This window comes from Anolis sagrei, chromosome 1 (assembly GCF_037176765.1).
Source record: "Anolis sagrei isolate rAnoSag1 chromosome 1, rAnoSag1.mat, whole genome shotgun sequence".
NCBI classification, from domain to species: Eukaryota; Metazoa; Chordata; class Lepidosauria; order Squamata; family Dactyloidae; genus Anolis; species Anolis sagrei.
The window spans coordinates 199,135,056-199,155,803 of NC_090021.1; the positions used below are offsets into that span (position 1 = coordinate 199,135,056).

At 39.5% G+C, this 20,748-nt stretch overlaps 1 protein-coding gene across 2 annotated transcripts in view; it reads left to right on the plus strand.

Moving 5' to 3' along the window:
• The window catches only part of IFIH1 (interferon induced with helicase C domain 1), a 32,095-nt gene extending 16,476 nt beyond the window's left edge, over positions 1–15,619 (plus strand). For both annotated transcript variants that reach the window (XM_060777922.2, XM_060777930.2), the window contains exons 8-16: positions 883–999; positions 2,155–2,278; positions 2,398–2,634; positions 4,744–5,000; positions 5,464–5,613; positions 6,693–6,854; positions 9,231–9,421; positions 11,251–11,344; positions 14,321–15,619. In XM_060777922.2, coding sequence (XP_060633905.2) covers positions 883–999; positions 2,155–2,278; positions 2,398–2,634; positions 4,744–5,000; positions 5,464–5,613; positions 6,693–6,854; positions 9,231–9,421; positions 11,251–11,344; positions 14,321–14,509 — 1,521 coding nt within the window. In that variant the 3' untranslated portion in view covers positions 14,510–15,619. The remainder of the gene's footprint in view (positions 1–882; positions 1,000–2,154; positions 2,279–2,397; positions 2,635–4,743; positions 5,001–5,463; positions 5,614–6,692; positions 6,855–9,230; positions 9,422–11,250; positions 11,345–14,320) is intronic.
• The last annotated feature ends 5,129 nt before the right edge of the window (positions 15,620–20,748 follow it).

Genomic DNA, 20,748 nt, shown 5'->3' on the forward strand with positions numbered 1-20,748 from the left:
TGCCGGCTGAATTACTGACCGGCTCCCCAGATGCAGGGTGAGCTCCAGCTTCCCATGCAGATGGCCAATTCTCTTACACCAGAAGCGACTTGCAGTTCCCCAAGTCACTCCGGACCGCAAAAAAAACCCCAACCCATTTCTTCCCTTTTAAAACATTACACAAAGTTCATGTATTTCTGTATAAACAATCCATATCTAATTGGGAGGTACTAACACATCAGTTATCCAGAGTCTCTTAAATGTGAGATGAATGAGTAACACAAAATGTATATATATAGGGTAATAGTAACGTATTAGTCAACAAATCCTGCTATAGTCATCTTCTTCTGGTTCTTTATAAAACTAGATTTCTCATTAGCTATCAGGACAACAAAGAGGAAGGAGGGAACAAGTGACAAATTGCCTTCTCCCCAAGATGTGGCTGTGGCTGGAGATGGAGGAACTGGCAAGCTTTGGCTTCTAAAGGGATGAAAATATCATTCCCCTTTGTAGGACTACTATAGTACCACTATTAGGAAAAACCAGGGAGTAGACACAAGTGAGATGTTTTTCTAAAGGAGAATCAGTAACCTTGATTTGATCCTTGCATAGGGAAAGATGGGAGAAAGTGAGCAAGGCCAGTTGAGAATACCAGAAATCATTCAGAGGGGCTAGAATTTAGATAGCCATAGAGTTATACTTGTGGATCAGTTCCTGAAGGGTGGGAGGAAGCAAAACAAATTACCCAGACATACATTTGTTTATGGTTGGACACCCTTATTAAACATCTCTGGGGTAATAAAAGCTCAACTGGAAAGATTAATTTCCTGGAATACATGTCGCAGCTTTAGGCAACATTACTCACAAAATGCTGGTTTTTTATAAGAACTTCCTCCCTTCCAGATTTGTGCCAATCTTGATGCTTACGGGATTACAACAGTCAGGATACATGACTTAGGTTTGAACAGTCAGGTGAAGGAGCCACGGAAGAAGATTGAAATTTCGGATGATAAAACAAAGGTTAGTGCTTTTCACCATCATTTCTTTATCATTTGAATATTTGTTCCCCTTGGGACAAAATACTTAAAAACATTATGAAAAGTCTAATAGCTTCAATATTTTTAAAAAATTATTCTCAAGATGTTGACTCTTCAACTGGTGCTGATCCATGAGCCATCAGCTCCTGACCTGTTTCCGGGGAAGAAAGTTATAGCCAATTGGCATAAATATGATACCAGTTTCTGTCACATTAGCACAAAAATAAACAAAGGCAATTGCTGGTTCTTCACATCAGATAGCACCAGAAACAGAGTTTTTAATATAATTCTATTGATGTACACATTAGAAAAATGATGATTTTAAAATAATAAATAAGAGGAAATTTCTCAACCATAACCAAAAAGACTTTTAAGAATGATCATCCAACCAAAGCTGATTGATAGAAGAACATGCTAGGAATTGTTCTGATCCGCTTTACTTGTATGTTCACATGGCTACAAGTAGCTCATAATTTTTAAATGTAAACTTTATAACAGCATGTTTTCATTTTTCCACTAAATAGTGTGTGAGCTTATGGGCAAAGCAACTCTGAGTTGCTTGAAGGTCTGGGTTCCTGGGGAAGAACTTCTCCCTCCTGGCTTGCTTTGCCCATTGCAATATCCAAAGATCTCTCTAGGAATCTCCAGGTCCTCAAGTGTGTCTCCAAGGAAGTCTACATTTCATTCATTTCCTCTGCTTTCATAGGATACATAAACTGTATATATTTTATTGGACTAGGGGAGGAAGTGCTTTCTCTGAACCAATGGATCTCTACCTGTGGGTCCCCAGGTGTTTTCGGCTACAACTCCCAGAAATCCCAGCCAGTTTACCAGCTGTTAGGATTTCTGGGAGTTGAAAGCCAAAACATCTGGGGACCCACAGGTTGAGAACCACTGCTCTAGAACAAGGTAGCAATTATATGATTTACCAGACCTTGACTTGCAGCTCCTAGGGCCCTTTGTAGCGTAACCATTAAAAAGTACTGATGACAATTGATGTTGTTCAGCAGCATTTTGAGAGGTGCACAATTCGCAATCTTGTTCTAAATGATAATAAACCAAATGAATGTTACTCGATGTTTATACTGGCATCTTATGTTACATCTCATTAAAAATCTCCACTTTTAAATATTTTTAGGATCCATTTAGAGAGGAACTTGTGAACATAATGATAAAGATCCAGAGCTATTGCCAGTTCAACCCAAATGCTGAGTTTGGGTCCCAACCTTATGAACAGTGGGTAGTTCAAGAGGAGAAGAAAGGTAATTTTTATGTTTAGCCATCTGTAATTCATACATTCCTCATATATCCAAGGTCTTCCTGGATATCTAACATCTGTCAGGTTTGTAAATGTATGTATGTCCTCTACCTCTGCCACTAGCTGCCAAAGAAGAGAATCGCAAACACCATATCTGTGCAGAACACTTGAAGAAATACAATGATGCATTGCTGATTAATGACACCATCCGAATGATAGATGCATATAACCACCTCAAAAAATTTTATAAGGAGGAGAAAAGTAAGAAGATGCCAGTGAATGATGAAGAAGAAGATGAGGAGGAGGCAGTAGCATCCAAACCTGATGAAACAGACATATTTCTTATGGACTTATTTTATGGTAAGTATGACCAATCTTTCCTTGTAATTAGGTCATTCTTGGAGATGTTCAGCAGATGCTGACAGTAATCGTGTCATATGTTTACATACAGATTTGTGGAACTTACTCCTTCAGCATCATAAATTATGAGATTCCATCCTTTGAATGCGCATTAAGGGAGGCACGAATATTCATCAGTGAGGAGCCCTGCTGTTATCTCCCCAAAGATAAACTTTAATTTAAGCCATATACTCTATTTCTTTAATTCTAAGATGCCATCAATTGTAAGACACGCTCTAATTTCAATACCATCAACAGAATATATGTATTATAAGATGCACCCCATTTTATAGATGTTTATATGGGAGGAGTATGTCTTAGAATTAAAGAAATACAGTAGATACATAAGACATGATTTGTACACACATAACTATAGCCTGCAGCTTTCTACTGTTTGCAGATCCATTGAGCAGTAATGACTCCAGAAATATTGGTTCCATGTCTGAATCCAGTATGAATGCCCGACTCTTTCATCAAGATAGCCAGCAGACTTTCTTTGGCTAATTAAAGCTTTCAAGCTTCATAAAGGCGTTCTTGTTCATTTCCCCCTATAATTCTAATCTTCTTAGTTATTTTATGCTTTCTGAAAGTATGCATCAATCATGTATTTCATCATTCTTGCCTTTGCCAACTAACACAGATTTCTTAGAGGTATCCTGTGGGTTTTTATGGTGTTGGTCTCTTAACTTGAACACACTGGTATGGATCTTCGCTAATGATCTTTCCAACATATGCAGTAGCCTAAATGTGGCAGTCTTCAGAAGTTGGACTAGAGTCTCATAATCTTTCACTACTGGCCTTGGAGGTTGGATGAGAATAGTCATTTTTTAAAAATCTGATTGGTACCATGTTACCTAGTCTTACGTTAAACCATGGTTTAGCTTTAAACTCAAAACAGCCCAGTGTGCTCAAACTAACTGATCTTTTCCAGGAACTTTGAGTAAACTTTTGCATGTTGTTTTGTTTGACAGCTACAATGCTATACAAATTTATCAGGGAGTAAATCCTATAAAAGAGCCTAAATACCCTAAAAATGCTAGATTCTTTCTGATCTTGGAAGCTAAATAGGGTAGAGTTGGATAGTACTTAAATAGGTGGTTCCCGACCTGTGGTCCTTGGACCACCAGTGGTCCCCAAGAACTAAAATATGATCCACGACCTTACCATTACTACACTGTTACAACGAGAGTGACTGGTCTCACAAAACCCTCTTATAGTGCTGAGGCAACAAGGATGTCAGCAGGGGAGAGGCTGACTATCCACGACAGGCATGACAACAAGCCTCCTGGCTACTGCTTCTCCTCGTCCTCTCTCCCCCTGCACAGAGCCATTCCATCTGGTGCCCGGAAGTGGGGATGCCTTGATGTCTTCATTTTTAGGCCTGTTCCTGGGATTATTTGGGGTGCTGATTCCGAAAATTACATTGGATAGACCACATCAGCTCTAGATTATTGAATATGGTTTTCTGTGAGCAAGCAGATGGCGACTACTGAATGGCATATGTTCTGTATCAGAAACTAGAGCTGATGTGATCTATCCAATGCAGTTTTCTGAATCAGCACCCCAAATAACCAAACCGATTTAAAGTTGGCCAAATACTGATTCATAACCCTTTTGGCACTAATGTTGGAGAGTGGTCCCTGGTTAAAGTAGTCCCTGGCCAAAAAAACAGTTGGGAACCACTGACTTAAATGGAAAACCACCAATAACACTGGGTACTGTGGGCTATATTTCAGAGGAAGGAACCTGCACAATCATCTCTGAATATCCTTTGCCTAAGAAACACTATGTAATTCACAGGGTTGCTATAAGTGAAAAGGGTATTTGAAGGCACATATCCAAGTTCTATAAAGAGTTGCCTCTGCGTGGACCTGCTATTGCACTGTTAGTTTCTTTCCTATATGGTATCTATACATATTTAACTTCTCTTAGCTGTCATTACTTGGTTTCTGTGCACCATTTCTTCATCTTATGATTTTAGGTAGCCAGTGTGATCCTATATTAAAATCATTTCAATTTGTAAACACTTAAGTAATGATATTCTGTTTTATTCATTTTTATTTTGTAAAGGCAAAGAGGCTGTGCTACAAGAATTAGCAACTGTGGCCAAATACGAAAATGAAAAACTGAAACTCTTGCGTGAGACCTTAATGACTGAGTTCACAAAGAAACCTGAAGCAAGGGGAATCATGTTTACAAAGACACGGCAAAGTGCATTTGCCCTTTATGAGTGGATCAAAGAGAACCCCAAATTTGAAGAAGCTGGAGTGAAGGCTCATTACCTTATTGGTGCTGGGCATAATAGTGAATTTAAGCCTATGACTCAGGTAAATAAATAAAGGTAACCTATGTCACCAGATGTTCAGTCCATTTGTATTAAGATGTGAAGGGAGCAGTTTTTTTTTAATGACATGGAGCAAGAATCCTCAACTTGAACGACTCTCCATGAATTATCTGGAATCCTAGATGAATTTATTCAAATATTAATATAATATTCCTGCAAAATGATTAGAATCACTGAAAATTGGTTTTGTATGCTCATTCAAAAAAGCAACTCACTAATCTCAAAGGAATTGTCTAGCACAGTGGTTCTCAACCTGTGGGTCCCCAGATGTTTTGGTCTTCAACTCCCAGAAATCCTAACAGCTGGTAAACTGGCTGGGATTTCTGGGAGTTGGAGGCCAAAACACCTGGGGACCCACAGCTTGACAACCACTGGTCTAGCGAGTATGAGAATATGAAATGAATTGCCATTTCTTTTATGAATCTGTGGATTATGTGTTTCTACAGAATGAACAAAAGGAAGTAATTGAAAAATTCCGTATTGGAAAAATCAACCTGCTGATTGCTACAACGGTGGCAGAAGAAGGCCTGGATATCCCAGAGTGTAACATTGTCATACGCTATGGTCTTGTTACCAATGAAATCGCTATGGTCCAGGTTTGTTAGTTTGAACATGTCGATCTTCTCCCCCATGTGTTTCATGAACTTGAAGATTACATACTGTTGGAGAAGTAAATGTTGATATCTACAAATCCACTATTAGGTTAATCAAGTGGAAACCTGCATTAAAACACAGTCCCAGTGTAGAGTGCACCTTTTTTGTGAGATTACCAGACAGATCAACAAGTCCTCTTCCATGGGATCTTCCCTGCCGTATAATCCAGATTATCAACTCAGATAATCCAGATTATCTGCTTTGAACTGAACTATCTGGCAGTGTGGACTCATAATCCAGTTCAAAGGAGAAAATGCGGTTTATCTGTTTTGATAATCTGAATTATATGGGAGTGTAGAAGGGGCCTCAGTCTTTCAATCTCAGTTTCTAAACAAATGGATTGCTACACTGAGAAGGAAAGATCCTATCTGAAGCTCCTGGACTATAAAACACCACCATTATGCTGCTGTTGATGTACTTACTTTAAAGGAGGATGGTAGTGACCAGAAAGGCAAGGGAACACCCTCAGTACCCACCTTTCCCACCAGTCTATGGTTGTGCTGGGCCATTGGCAACCATTGCATAACTGGAGTGGAGAGGAAGCACTACACAAAGAGGTACTCGATACCTTGTTAAGCAATCTCTTAAAAGTAGCTAAACTTTGCTTAACCCAGTGGGTCTCAACCTGTGAGTCCCCAGATGTTTTGGCCTTCATTTCCTAGAAATCCTAATAACTGGTAAACTGGCTGGGATTTTTAGGAGATATAGGCCAAAACACCTGGGAACTCACAGGTTGAGAACCACTGGTTCAACCCATATCCAGAATGGGTTGCTTCTGTTCTTCTCAGCAGCAGTTAGCCATCACTATCTGCCAGAAGGAACTTTTCCAGATGGTTTAACCCATTATAGAAATCTCCTTCCGCAACACAAAAGGTTTCAGGGGGTCATGTGGGCTCCCCTACTTCTGAGCATACAACAGTATTATCCAACTTAATTCTCAATAGGAAAGAAAACAAGGCTTATCTTTGGACAGAAGTCATTGGGAACCCTGTATTACAGTTTTATCCCTTGTCTCTTTCAGGCCCGTGGACGAGCTCGAGCTGATGAAAGTACCTATGTACTTGTGGCGTCAGGTGGGTCAGGGGCTGCTGAGCGTGAAGATGTCAATGTATTCCGAGAGAAAATGATGCATAAAGCTATTAAACGTGTCCAAGACATGCCCCGAGATGAATATGAAAAGAAGGTAAAGCCTGCATGATTTGGGGCTCTTGTTATTTCTAATTGAGTAAGATTTTCCCCATTTGTAAATAAATATGTCTTAAAAGGGACATTGACACGTCTCACACTTGCCATGTACATAACTTGCTTAGCTGGTAGCAGACCTTTGAGTGCAGGGCTCAATCCTATTGTTTCACAACCCAGACTCCAGTCTTTTCCTATGAAGCAAAGGAAATCTTGGTGGTACAATAGATTAAACCCTTGTGCCCCATTCATCACCTTTTTAAGCATTGGCATGAGTTCCTTTTTGAAAGATTTATAATAACCCACTATGTATCCATCTGGGCCTGGGGCTTTGTTTGCATCCATATTTTTAATTGCCTTTTCTATCTCGTCCTCTGTTATTTCTCTGTTGAGCCTTTCCCTTTGGGCATCTGAAATATTAGGCAGTTTAAACCTGCCTAAATATTTAACAATGTCCTCTTTTGAAATTTGATCCTTTGTGTATAATTCCTCAAAATATGTTTTGAATTCTTCTAATATTTCTCTGTCTGTTGTTACCACCTTATTTTTCTTCTCAATTTTTAATATTTGCTGTGATTGTTTCTTTTTCCTAACCTGTCTTGTGCTAGCCACTAGCTGTCCCCTGGGCAATGTCCTTACAGATGGTTAATTCTCTCACACCAGAAGCAAATTGTAGTTTCTCAAGTCGCTCCTGACACGAGAAAAAAAAAAAGCAAAACCAAAGGAGAGCTCTAATCTGATGGGCAAAGCAGCAGATTTTGACCTTTTTCTTCTTTTTCCAAAGTCTGTGTATTCATGACACTGAATTAATTCCTCCACATTTCCTGGAGTGAAAGTGAAAAGCTGATAATAAAGAAGTTGCTGGGTTTATTTTTACCTGAGAGAAAATATTTCTTGGAATTTCTAGGTCCTCCAGCAGGACTGAGGTTGACTTCTGTTGGAAAATGACTGAGACTGGATCTATACTGCCCTATATCCCAGGATCTGATCCCAGATTATCTGCTTTTCCCAGATTGTCTGGCAGTGTAGACTCAAGGCTGCCCTGAGTACCCCCACAGGTTTGAGAAGGGCGGGGTAGAAATATAGGAAATAAATATATATAATCCAGTTCAAAACAGATAATTTGGGATTAGATCTTTGAATGTAAAGCAATGTTGATCCAGCCCTAGAGATTACTAGAAAGGTGTTCTCTTTAGATATGCTGACATGATCAGAGGAAGTTGACCATGGAGTCACATTGCAAGAGCTGGAGATGCCTAGAGAGAACATTTTAATCAAATCTGTAAATGTCAAACCTGCAAATGTAGAAGGACAGCTGTAGTGCCAACCCACCTCCCTAAAAGAAACCCACTTAACAAGACAGCTATATCATTCCATTGCGGCTGTTCTGAAGATGAGATTTTGACTTAAGGGATGCTCATCCTTTTTACTGAACGGCAAAAGCAATTGGTTCAGTGTTTACAAAGCTCAGTTGGTGCTAGACTTTTGATATGTTTGATATGTTTTGATCATTTGAGAGACTATTTTAATCGGTATGTATATGTTTTTATAATTTTATAATATTGTGTTTTACTGATATGGTTATTGTCTGAATCTGGCATTGAATTATTGCCATGGTCTGTAAGCTGCCCTGAGCCCCCCTTTGGGAGCAAGAAAGGCAGGGTATAAGTGCTGTTGCATGGATCCACATGTTGGGAAAATGATTAATTCCATATTCAAGTAACCTGGGTCCTTGGTATCTGCTGGAATGGAGTCCCCGGTGGCGCAGTGGGTTAAACCCCTGTGCCGGCAGGACTGAAGACCGACAGGTCACAGGTTCGAATCCGGGGAGAGGCGGATGAGCTCCCTCTATCAGCTCCAGTCCTCATGCGGGGACATGAGAGAAGCCTCCCACAAGGATGATAAAAACATCAAAATCATCCAGGCGTCCCCTGGGCAACATCCTTGCAGACGGCCAATTCTCTCACACCTGGAGTTACTCCTGACACGACAAAAAAAAAAAAATCTGCTGGGATTTGATTCCAGCTCTTTCCACACACACCACCCTGCCATTTATACCAAATTCTGGGGGTGCTTACTATGCCATTATATACAACAGCATAGTCAAATAGTGTCCTTTATAAAAAATAGTCAAGCCAGGATTTGCTTTGGAGAGAGATATTAGCTTTTACAGAAAAAAAACTGAAATATCCCAACACCACCAGGGTGAGATTTGGAGTATCCCATTTTTTCCTCTTTGGGGGATCATTCAAGAAGCATGTTGTTTTTTTGTAGCCCATTGGGGAGTTTGCAAAATTTAACTTTTTAAAAAGCATATTATATGCCCCTTTTTGGCTTTGGTGAATTATTACTTTTGGTGTATTTGTTTCACTTTCAGATGCGGGGCTTCCAACTGCAAAGCATCATAGAGGTAAAAATGAAAGCTAAGAAAGAGCAGACTAAAGCATTCAAGAAAAATCCATCCTTGATCAAGTTCCTCTGCAAAAACTGCACGAAGCTGATATGTTCAGGAGAAGACATCGAGGTCATTGAGAATATGCATCATGTCAATGTCCAAAGAGAATTTAAGTAAGTACCAATATGTCACCTTGTTACAACGGATTTAGTGTTTGTAGCAGTAAGTCTGTTGAGGCTGTAAATCAGAGGACACAACCTGCTCTCTTTCATTCCAGAAGGAAATAGGAAATTCAATTAATAGAAGTTATCTTTCTGTTGCTAAATAAGTCACAAATGTCCACCAGCCAATCAAACAAAAATCCCAGGACTTTTCTAAGCTCAGGTTCTTGAGAGGGATGAAGGAAATAGTAGTATTGTGTCCTTTCTGGAGATGTACATAGGGGAAGTCACATAGTATGCAGCTCTCCAAATCCACCTCTCCAGCAACACTTGCCAGATATTTGTTCAACCCGTTCTATACCCAATAAGGTCAGTTTCCTCTCTTCCCTGTTCTCCATTTCCTTTTTATTCCTTTGGGTGTTTTTTTTAAATGATAGCCTCACACAGTAAACCGGCTGATATGTGCTCTCCTTAGAGCAGGGAGATTCAGCTGTGACTGCCGCAGTCAGTATGGTCAATAGCCTTGCTAACTGAAGTTGATGAGAGTTGTAGTTCAGCACACCTGGAGGGCACCAGATTGAGAACAAATACTGTTCCATTTAAAGCAAGAGTGGGAAATGTGTAACTCTCCAGGTGTTGCTTGACTGCATCTCCCATAATCACTCATCACTCAGGCTAATGGGAGTTGCAACCAAGGAACACTTGGAAGTTTACATATTCCCTATTTTGCTTTACTAGCTTGCAGCTGTCTTCATTTTGGCAGGCAGTTGTGGGTTTTCAGACAAATCTTTTTTTCTGTAATTCAGAACCATATCAATCAAACTGAAATGTGTGCCCACTGATTTATGGGAGATGCATGAATTTCATATTTTTCTTAGGCAAGGAATATTCATAGATAGTTTGGCCTGTTCCTTCCCCTGTTATTCATTAGCCATCTCTCATCCAAGTACTAACCAGGATTAAACGTTCCAAGATCAGATGGGATAAGGTACTTTTAGGGTACTGGGCAAAGAGATCTTTCTAGTTATATATGCCATTGTGAGTTTTAACCAACATCAGGTTGTCTCAGTCTTTATGTCTGGCTGTTTTACCACACTCTTTACCTATGCACACATGTCTTTAACATCTTCAAACGCTTGTGTTTTGAAATCTTGCAGCTATCTACTGTTTGAAGACCTTTTCCTCCTGCCAATTCACTTCTGGTACCTTGAGGGCCCTTCCACAAAGCCATATAACCCAGAATATCAAGGCAGAAAATCCCACAATATCTGCCTTGAACTGGGTTATCTGAGTCAACACTGCCATATATTCCAGTTCAAAGCAAATAATATGGTATTTTCTTCAGCTGTGTGGAAGGGGCCTGAGGGCAGTTCCAGATGGCACTTTAATGCGAGTGCATTTGGGTTTTAGAAACGTGATAGGACTCACATTGAAGTCCGCACATGCCCCATAAAGTGCATGTCTTTCTGAGGCTGGGGGGGGGGGGGGTTGTCCACATACCCTGGAGGACTTTCCGGCAGGGCACCAGGACACAAAGCAAAACCGCCAAAAAAGCCTTTTAAAAGCAAAATAATGTACCCAGCCACAATTCTCCCTTCTCTGACGATCTCCTGGCGCATAGAAATGATGACCCAGGAGAAAGGGGGGCCAGGAGCGATTGCACCCCCTTCTCCTGGTGCATCCTGGTACCGGGAGGACATCTAGGAATCCCCTCCCCATGGGTATGGGCTTTGGGGGTCAGTGTGCAGACTACAGTCCACTCCAACCTCCTTGCCTATGAAACGAATATCAATTCACCGTGTAAAAATGTCCTGTTTATTCATGTTTCTCACACATTTTAGAGACCTTTATGTTGTAAGAGAAAACAAGACACTACAAGCAAAAGCAGCAGACTATCAAACAAATGGAGAAGTTATCTGCAAAGATTGTGCACAAGTAAGGCTCTCCTTATGAGCTGGATATTTTATAGGCCTTTTGTTTTGGTGTTTTTTTAAATCTAAAACAGGGGTCCTCAAACTAAGGCCCGGGGGCCAGATACAGCCCTCCAAGGTCATTTACCCGGCCCTCGCTCAGGGTCAAATTGAAAGCACACAACAACAATCTTATCTCATTAGCCCAAAGCAGGCCCACACTTCCCATTGAAATACTAATAAGTTTATATTTGCTAAAATTGTTCTTCATTTTAATTATTGTATTGTTTTTAAGTGGGTTTTTTTTTGCACTGCAAATAAGATATGTGCAATATGCATAGGAATTCATGTTTTTTCAAATTATAATCCGGCCCTCCAACAGTTTGAGGGACTGTGCCCTGGCCCTCTGTTTAAAAAGTTTGAGGACCCCTGATCTAAAAGCATGGAGATATTTTAAAAAGACAGAAGAGAAAATGCCTAATGATCAATTCTAATAAGTGAGTGAAGCTAATATGTTTAACAGATTGTCCTCTATGGCATTAGAATGGCAAATAAGAAATAAAGCTGTTATTGACTTGGATATTATCTCTTAACATTCTTGGTACTGCATTTTCCATTTAATCTCTTTTCTGTGTCCCAAGGAAAGATCCTAGTGGACATTGGATACATTTCTATTTTGTATATAGAATAAACCTATGTCGTATTTTATAAAAATCAGATATTTTAGCTTTGATTTTAGCTAATCTGATTTTGATTTATTTATTTTTTTGCTATGGCTATTTGCCATAAATTTTAATATATCGAATATATATATCGAATTATAAATATTCTATATAATACATGATATATATAATTCTATATAAATGATAACTTTTAAAATTCTGCATTTTTCTCTCAAGATTTTTCTGCTATTAACATAAACTACCATTAACATAAATAATAATAATACTTTATTTATACCCCACCACCATCTCGCCAAGGGGACTCGGAGCGGCTTACATGAGGCCAAGCCCAATAACACATCAAAAAACAAAAAGCAATAAGCAAATAAAACAATACAATTAATATAAATCACATATAAACAATAACACGCAAAGATTTAAAAACCTGTGGCCCGGCCAAATGTAATAGTTTATAAAAAAATTTATAAAAAAAAATACCATTGATCTTCTGGATGCCACTTCTTTATTTTGTTCTATTACAGTTTTTCATAAAGCTAGTGCAAGTGTACCATGAATAATTAGAGGCAGGATATTTTGTGAATGTGTAACAAATCAAAACACAACCACATGTAGACATATAAACCTTAGAAAATAATCCACTTATATATTCTGATACACTATGTTCAAAATCCATTTTTTTTCTGTTTATAAGATGCCTTCACGTAGGATTCTTTATAAACTGATATAACTAATAAAAAGAATTCTATTCACTTTCAGTCCCCAAAGTTTATCTTTTAACTTTTTTACAGAAAGAGAAGACTGTTTTCTTAAATATCTCTCAATATAAGCAATGTTCCTTTTCTCCATTTGATATATTCTCCTTTTTCTAGGTAGAAAAAAAAATGAATATACACTGAAAGGGGAAGATGAGGAGATTTCTGGAATTTGTTTCCCCTCATACTCGATCCCATGACATGTATTCTAGGATGTCTATTTTTGTGCTGTATTAATCATATGTGCTTTTCCCATCACTTCCGTGAATTGCCATGGATTCCTAGGGGTTCCTTTTCAATATGATACTACAGTACCAATTCCTCGATTTGTCTGAAGATCATAGTAAACTTTGCCTTTTACTCTGGAGGAATAAAATTTTGTAATTATTTTACCATTATGCCAAATCACTATGGGAAGTGTTTGAAGGAAATTACTTCATTTTGGCAACCCTGCTATTTTTTCATAGCATTAATCTTGTCCATAATTGTTAAATGAATGTAGGACTAACTGGTCTTTCTTAACTTTTTTCAGCGGATGCAAGCTTGGGCCCCTTCTACACTGCCATATTAAATCCATATTATCTGCTTTGAACTGAATTATATGGCAGTGTAGACTCAGCCCCCTTCCACACAGCTGTATAAAATCCCAAATTATCTGCTTGGAACTGGATTACATGGCAGTGATTCAGATAACCCAGTTCAAAGCAGATATTGTGGATTATTTGCCTTGATATTTTGGGTTATATGGCTGTGTGGAAGGGCCCTCATATAATCCAAAGCAGATCATGTAGATGATCTGCTTTGAAAATCTAGATTATAAGGCAGTGTAGACACAGCCTTAGTCGCTGTTACATCACTGGAGACAAGATTAGTCTATCTTTTGAAATGGTTGTTTCCTGGTATTTAAATGATTCATGCAATGCTAGGGTGCAGATATAATTCTGAATGTTATGGTGTACTCTACTTTAAATGTTTGTTTATGGTCTCTGGATTAAATAATATTAATATATAGTCCTTGCACTACTTCACACATATTTCACAAATCTTATTATTCCTAGTAAGTATTGTCATATTATAGTGGTGCACCCTGGTGGTTAAACCACTGAGCTGGGAGCGGGGTGACCTCCCGCTGTTAGGCCCAGCTTCTGCCAACCCAACAGTTCGAAAACATGCAAATATAAGTAGATCAATAGGTGCTGCTTCTGTGTGAAGGTAATGGTGCTCCATGCAGTCCTGCTGGCCAAATGACCTTGGAGACATCTACGGATAACGCCGGCTCTTTGGCTAGAAAGGGAAATTAGCACCACCCACCAGAGTCAGACACGATTAGACTTAATGTCAGGGGGAACCTTTACCTTTATCTATTGTCAACAAACGTAACTATCTAATTGCATTTCACCGTATATTTCTAGGCCTCAGATAATAATCCTTGTGGAATATGCTTGAATCAAGTTCCATTTATTTCAGTACAAGTTTTGATGTTTTTAAAATACGAACTGTATTTGATAATTCATGAATAACAGAAGTGATCATTTTACTTTTGTTTGTTTTTGTTTTGTTTTCCAGGTATGGGGAAGCATGATGGTACACCGAGGTCTAGACCTACCTTGCCTAAAAATAAAAAACTTTGTGGTTGTGTTCAATGAGAAGAAAAATACCCGAAAAGAAATGTTCAAAAAATGGGCAGAACTGCCCATTAGGTTTCCAGAATTCAGTTATGCAAATCATTATGTTTTTAGCGATGAAGAAGACTAAGGAAATCTGGAAAGTTTTGAATTGGATTACATTTTTTATTTGTTACTTTTTAAACACCCACGTAAGAGTGTTTATCACTGTCTGACTTGAAACATCCAGTGATAACTTGTGGACTGAATGAGAATATTGTGTTATGTTGACTTCAGTTTGCATTAATAGAGGCAGTTCATGCAGATAGCAGTGAAATTGAGAAGGGATGCGGTGGCTTTATGTGTATAAATTTGCCCTGTGTGCTGTATTTCTAATATGAGCGCAAATCAAGTTGTGGGTATAACGACTGCTGTGTTTGAGTGTTTACATCCTATAATTAAATGCCTGTCTGGGATGGAAAAAGACAATTGGTGTGGCAACAGACTTATGTGGGACCATTACATTAAGGTATAGGATGCTGTGAGTTTTTTGGGCTGACATGGCCATACTGCCTGAAAAAACTCACCGCAGCTCAGTAATTCTTGCCATGAAAGCCTTCAGCAACACAAAGTATAGGATGCATTGAGCCCACATTCTCTGCTTCCTCAATTCTTTTCTTACCAAATTTATCAATAATAATGGCATTCAGATCCTTACAGAAGTTACAAAATAAAGACTTCCATATCTATTATGGGTCATAGAATCATAGAGTTGGAAGAGACCTCATGTGCCATCCAGTCCAACCCCCTGCCAAGAAGCAGGAAAATTGCATTCAAAGCACCCCCGACAGATGGCCAAAATGTATAGAGTTAAGCAGATCCAACTTATGTAGACCTTCAGAATCAGGGGGATTTACATAAGTGGGACTAGATCTACACTTCCATACAATCCAGATTTTCAAATCAGATAACTGGGCTGGATTATATGAGTCTTCACTGCCATATCATCTAGCTCAAAGCAGATAATCTGTATGTATTTGGCAATGTAGATGAGGCCTTAGTCTGCTCTGTCTGGGATTATCAATAGGGTTCAGGCTATAAAGTTTTGCTGTGATCTGAGCATAGTGTGGTGTATTATGTTATCAAGATATGTGCCTTGCTACTATGTAGTGGTTTTCCCTTTAGCACTGGGCAGTTTGTAGCCCTCTTTTTCTAAATTTCTAAATTTTAAAATATTAAAAATACTCCAATGTGGACTTCACTTTTCTTTGCTGTTTTAGTTACGTCTAAAGTGGGAGATGCATTTTCAAGAGGAAAATTATATATGAAAGGTTTATTTTTCCTGTAGTGTCCTCCACACTTTGCCCATGTCCTGACTTCCTGAACATGTTCAGTCAAGGAAAATATGTAGAAGGGAAAATGTGGACCACAGGCTGCATGCAAATCCCCAGAAATTCCCTCTCCTTGACACCTGAGAATATTTAGAAACTTTTTGCCCTGAAATACCTAGGGCGCTTCCACACAGCCATATAACCTAGAATATCAAGGCAGGAAATTCAGCATTATCTGCTTTGAACTGGAATATATGGCAATGTGGATTCAGATAACCCAGTTCAAAGCAGATATTGTGGGATTTCCTGCCCTGATATTTTAGTTTATATGGCTATGTGGAATGGCCCCTAGTGTGAGGGATAGCATTGCCATATTGTTTGACCTCCATTTTATATTGTAGAAATCCCCAAATATCTTGACACTTCCAACTCTAGTCCAGTTATATGTCCCCATAACATTTCATAAAGAAACAAGTCATATGTACAAGGATGTTCACATGTTGATATTGATAAGTGTAAATCACTCCCATATGGGTTTCCATATTGGTCATTGAATCTGAAATTGAGAATTCAAGCAATATTATCGCTTCTAGTGCTTTTCTGGGATCTTTTTACATTGCACACTACACTATGCAGTTGTACCTTTATGTAAGGGCATGTCTTCACTGTAGAATCAATACAGTTTGATAGCATTTTAACAGCCATGGCCTAATACTGTGGAATCCTGGAGACTAGAGTTTTGTGAGGCATCAGCGGTCTTTGACAGAAGACTAATGAGCGTGTAAAACTTAACTCCCATCATTACATCGCATTGGTCAAAAGATATTTAGCTGTCTGCACACCTTCTATTTTTATCAGTTTGATACTAATTTATGCAATGCTTTTGATATGAAATAAATAAATAAATAAATAAATAAATAGCATTGAGTCATGGCATTTAAAGTGGTGTCAAACTACATTAGTTCTATATGTGGCACAGTGCAAAAATAAAGCACGTGTACTTCACATTTGATCAGCCCACACATTGCCTTGCCAGAGAAAGAAAATATGCCACACAGATGAACAATAAAGAAAAAATAGTTCACTCTTCGTAGTTCAGAACAACATATGTACAATGTGATCAGTTGCATCAAGTCACATAATGTCCTTTTATTAGAGATTTAAAATGGTCTTTCTTTATCCATATGGATAAACTTCTTCAGCAGCTCATGAAGCAAGAGCACCCTCCAAACTCTGTTTCTCTCTGCTTCTTCACTCTGCTTCTCTGTTGCTCCAAGCATCTGCATTGCTGAAGCCTGAACAAAAATGAAACGGTATCCAAAAGTTCCAGGCTCAGCTTGCTCTCTGGGCATAGCCCGACCAATCAGCTTCATGCATCATATTTTACAGTTCACACACACACAAAAATGATTCCTTGCATGTTCCAACACTATTGTGTAGACACACCCTTAAGATTTCCCTTTATGTGCACTGGCCACATCCTATGGCTCCTATTCCCATCTTTCAGCTGCAAATGCCAGGAGTCGTAGGATGCTGTTATAGTAGTTTAATGCTATAACTGTGTAGTATGAAACAAGGGAAACCTCTTGCCAAGAAAACCCTGTGATAGGTTCGCATATTAAGTCAGAACTGACTTGGAGGCACACAACAAGAACAACAACCTGTATGATGTAAAATGAAGCCATAGTAACACAGTTCTTGCTTTTCTAAAGTTCTTTGTCCCCAAAAGACAGGCTAGTCTGATAGGTGAGAAACCAGGCCAAAAGCATGGTGTCCTCACTTCCTGCAGCAGTGAATACATGAAGATTTCCCTTTGCATCATTTCTCTGAGAATCCTCCTTGCCCAAAGGGGGAGACAACAAAGGAGCGAGTTTCATATCTTTGGTTTTCCATTATGGTGGTGAAGAAAAGGAAGCCTGCCTCTCTTTCACTTAAGCTGACACTTGATCAAGTGGTTATTCCACTGGAAGAGGTAAGATAGAGAGGTTGACATCTATTTACATGTAAGCAGAAATTGGAGCATTTTTAGGTGCTTCAACTCCAAGCAATTTCAGATATCTCATGCTTACTACAATGAGAAATCAATCTTGCTTCCCATTGCTGTTAATTTTTTTTGGGGGGGGGGGGGATCTCATTTGCATTAAATGGTTTGTAGACCTGTACAATGCAGTTAAACTGTGTTATATGGGTCTGAACTAACCATATAATGCATTATGTTGTTGTTGTTGTTCATTCGTTCAGTCATCTCCGACTCTTCGTGACCTCATGGACCAGCCCACGCCAGAGCTCCCTGTCGGCCGTCACCACCACCAGCTCCTTCAAGGTCAGTCCAGTCACTTCAAGGATGCCATCCATCCATCTTGCATTATATGGTAGTGTAAATCTAACTGGGTCATAGAATCATAGAGTTGGAAGAGACCTCGTGGCCATCCAGTCCAACCCCTTGCCAAGAAGCAGGAAAATCGCATTCAAAGCACCCCCGGCAGATAACCATCCAGTCTGTTTAAAAGCCTCCAAAGAAGGAGCCTCTACCACACTCCAGAGAGTTCCACTGTTGAACAGCTCTCACACGGATCATGGTTTTTTTTCTTTGCTTAGCAAAACAATCAAAGATTATATTCGGTGATTCTAAGACATACCTCATTTTAGAGATGTTTATAAGGGGTCAAAGTGTGTTCAGAATCAGAGAAATACAGTATTGTTGAAATTGTCCTGTGTTCATTCTTGTTTCACTTATGTTAGATGTCTGCAGCTCTGCCAGATGACCACTAGAGGCCACTGTTGTGCTTTCCCAAATGCAGAAATCTTTAGGGCCAGGGGCTGTCCCCAACCTGATCAGTTTGGGGATTCACAAAAAGTGACTACATGGTATTAGGAGTGGAACATGTCAAAGAAAACAGGGGTTCATTGCACTACTACAATGTTGCGCCTCTTTCCCATGAACTGTAGAATATATAATTTAGCCTACCCAGAGAGATCTAGTTCTCTCCATCCATCATACCCATTTTTTCTCTCCCAAGCTCTTTTCAGAGTTGTTATTCAGATCTCTTATTTGTTTAAACAAGGGTCAATAAGAGAAACATATATAAACCATATGATGACAAAACACAAGGTCTTATACTCTTCTCCAAGAGAATAGCCATCTCGGTTATTATAGCTCCTCCATTCTTTCTGAGTCTCCTGCTTTTAGTCCTGACTGTATAAAAGTTCTATATATTGGGTTTATTTGTTTTTATTTCTGTTTTATGCTTTGTTCTGTGTTGATATAATTTATTTAATTGGCTATGTTTTATTTTAATTTAATTCTAGATGTTAAGTTATAATTTGTTTTTATATGTTGGGTTATTATTTTTGCTATTATGTGTGTATTGGTGGTTTTATTCAGACATTGAATGTTTGCCTTTTCATGATTGGAATCTGCCCTGAGTGCCTTTGGCGAGAAAAGCCGGAATATAAATAAAGTTGTTTATTATTATTATTATTTGGTACATAACAAGATTACCATGCTGGCTTTTGTATTGGATCACAAGTTGGACACTTCCCAAGTGTCTAGGACTGTGTGATGTATCAGCGAATAATGTGTGCAGATCCAAGTAGGGGGGGTCTTTTGCAGCTGACAGATGCTAATTTTGTTTTTAAGTGCAGAAGGCAAGCTATTTAACCTCAGCAGACTGAAAGCCAAAACCAAGGTTACAACATGTATTATAGAACTCCAGTATGCTGATGACAACGTCATCTGTGCACATTCAGAAGAAGACCTACAAGCCACTCTAAACACCTTTGCAGAAGCATATGAGAAGCTCAGCCTGCCATTAAACATCGAGAAAACCAAAGTGCTCTTCCACAGTCACCAGCCATTCCCTCTCAAATGCCAGAAATTCAGCTTAATGGTGTAACATTAGAAAATGTTGACCATTTCCGCTACATTGGCAGCCACCTCTCCACAAAAGTCAACATTGACACTGAAATTCAACACAGTCTGAGCTCTGCGAGTGCAGCATTTTTCCAAATGAAGCAGAGAGTGTTTGAGGACCGGGACATCCATAGGGATACTAAGGTGCTTGTCTATAAAGCTATTGTCCTCCCAACCCTGCTATACGCCTGAGAAACGTGGACTGTCTACAGACGTCACATGCAACTCCTGGAACAATTCCATCAGCGCTGCCTCCGGAAAATCCTGCAAATCTCTTGGGAAGACAAGCGGACAAATGTCAATATGTTGGAAGAAGCAAAGACCACCAGCATTGAAGCCATGGTCCTCCACCATCAACTCCGCTGGACCGCTGGACCAGATGCCTAACCACCGTCTCCCAAAGCAGTTGCTCTATTCCTAACTCAAGAACGGAAAACATAATGTTGGAGGACAGGAAAAGAGATTTAAAGACAGGCTCAAAGCCAACCTTAAAAACTCTGGCATAGAACTGAGAACTGGGAAGCCCTGGCCCCTGAGCGCTCCAGTTGGAGGTCAGCTGTGACTAGCAGTGTTGTGGAATATGTAGAGGCATGAATGAAAGGCGAAAGAGAGAAGGCGCATCAAGCCAACCCCAACCGGGACCGCCTTCCACCTGGAAACTGATGCCCTCACTGTGGGAGAAGATGCAGATCAAGAATAGGGCTCTACAGTCACCTACAGACCCACCATCAGAACACCGAACTTGGAGGACCATCATCCTCAGACTACAAGGGATTGCCTAAGTAAAGTAAGTAAGTACCCTTTAGTATCCAGTGTAAACTAATGGAGCGATTTGAACTTAAAGAGACACCTCAGAGTGGAGGAAAAGAAAAGGAACAAAGTGGATTGTCTGTGGCTAGGTGAGAGAAAGAGAAAGGAAGGAAGGAAGGAAGGAAGGAAGGAAGGAAGGAAGGAAGGAAAAAGAAGGAAAGAAAGAGAAACCAATGAAAGGAAGGGAGGAGTGAAAGAAAGAAAAAGGAGGGAAGCAATGCGGTAAAGGCACGAGGGGAGGGGAGGAAAGAAAGGGAAAGAAGGGAAGAGAAAGGAAGATGTATGAGGGAAAGGAGGAAGGAAAGAAAGAACCACAAAGAGAGTTTCCAGAGCAAT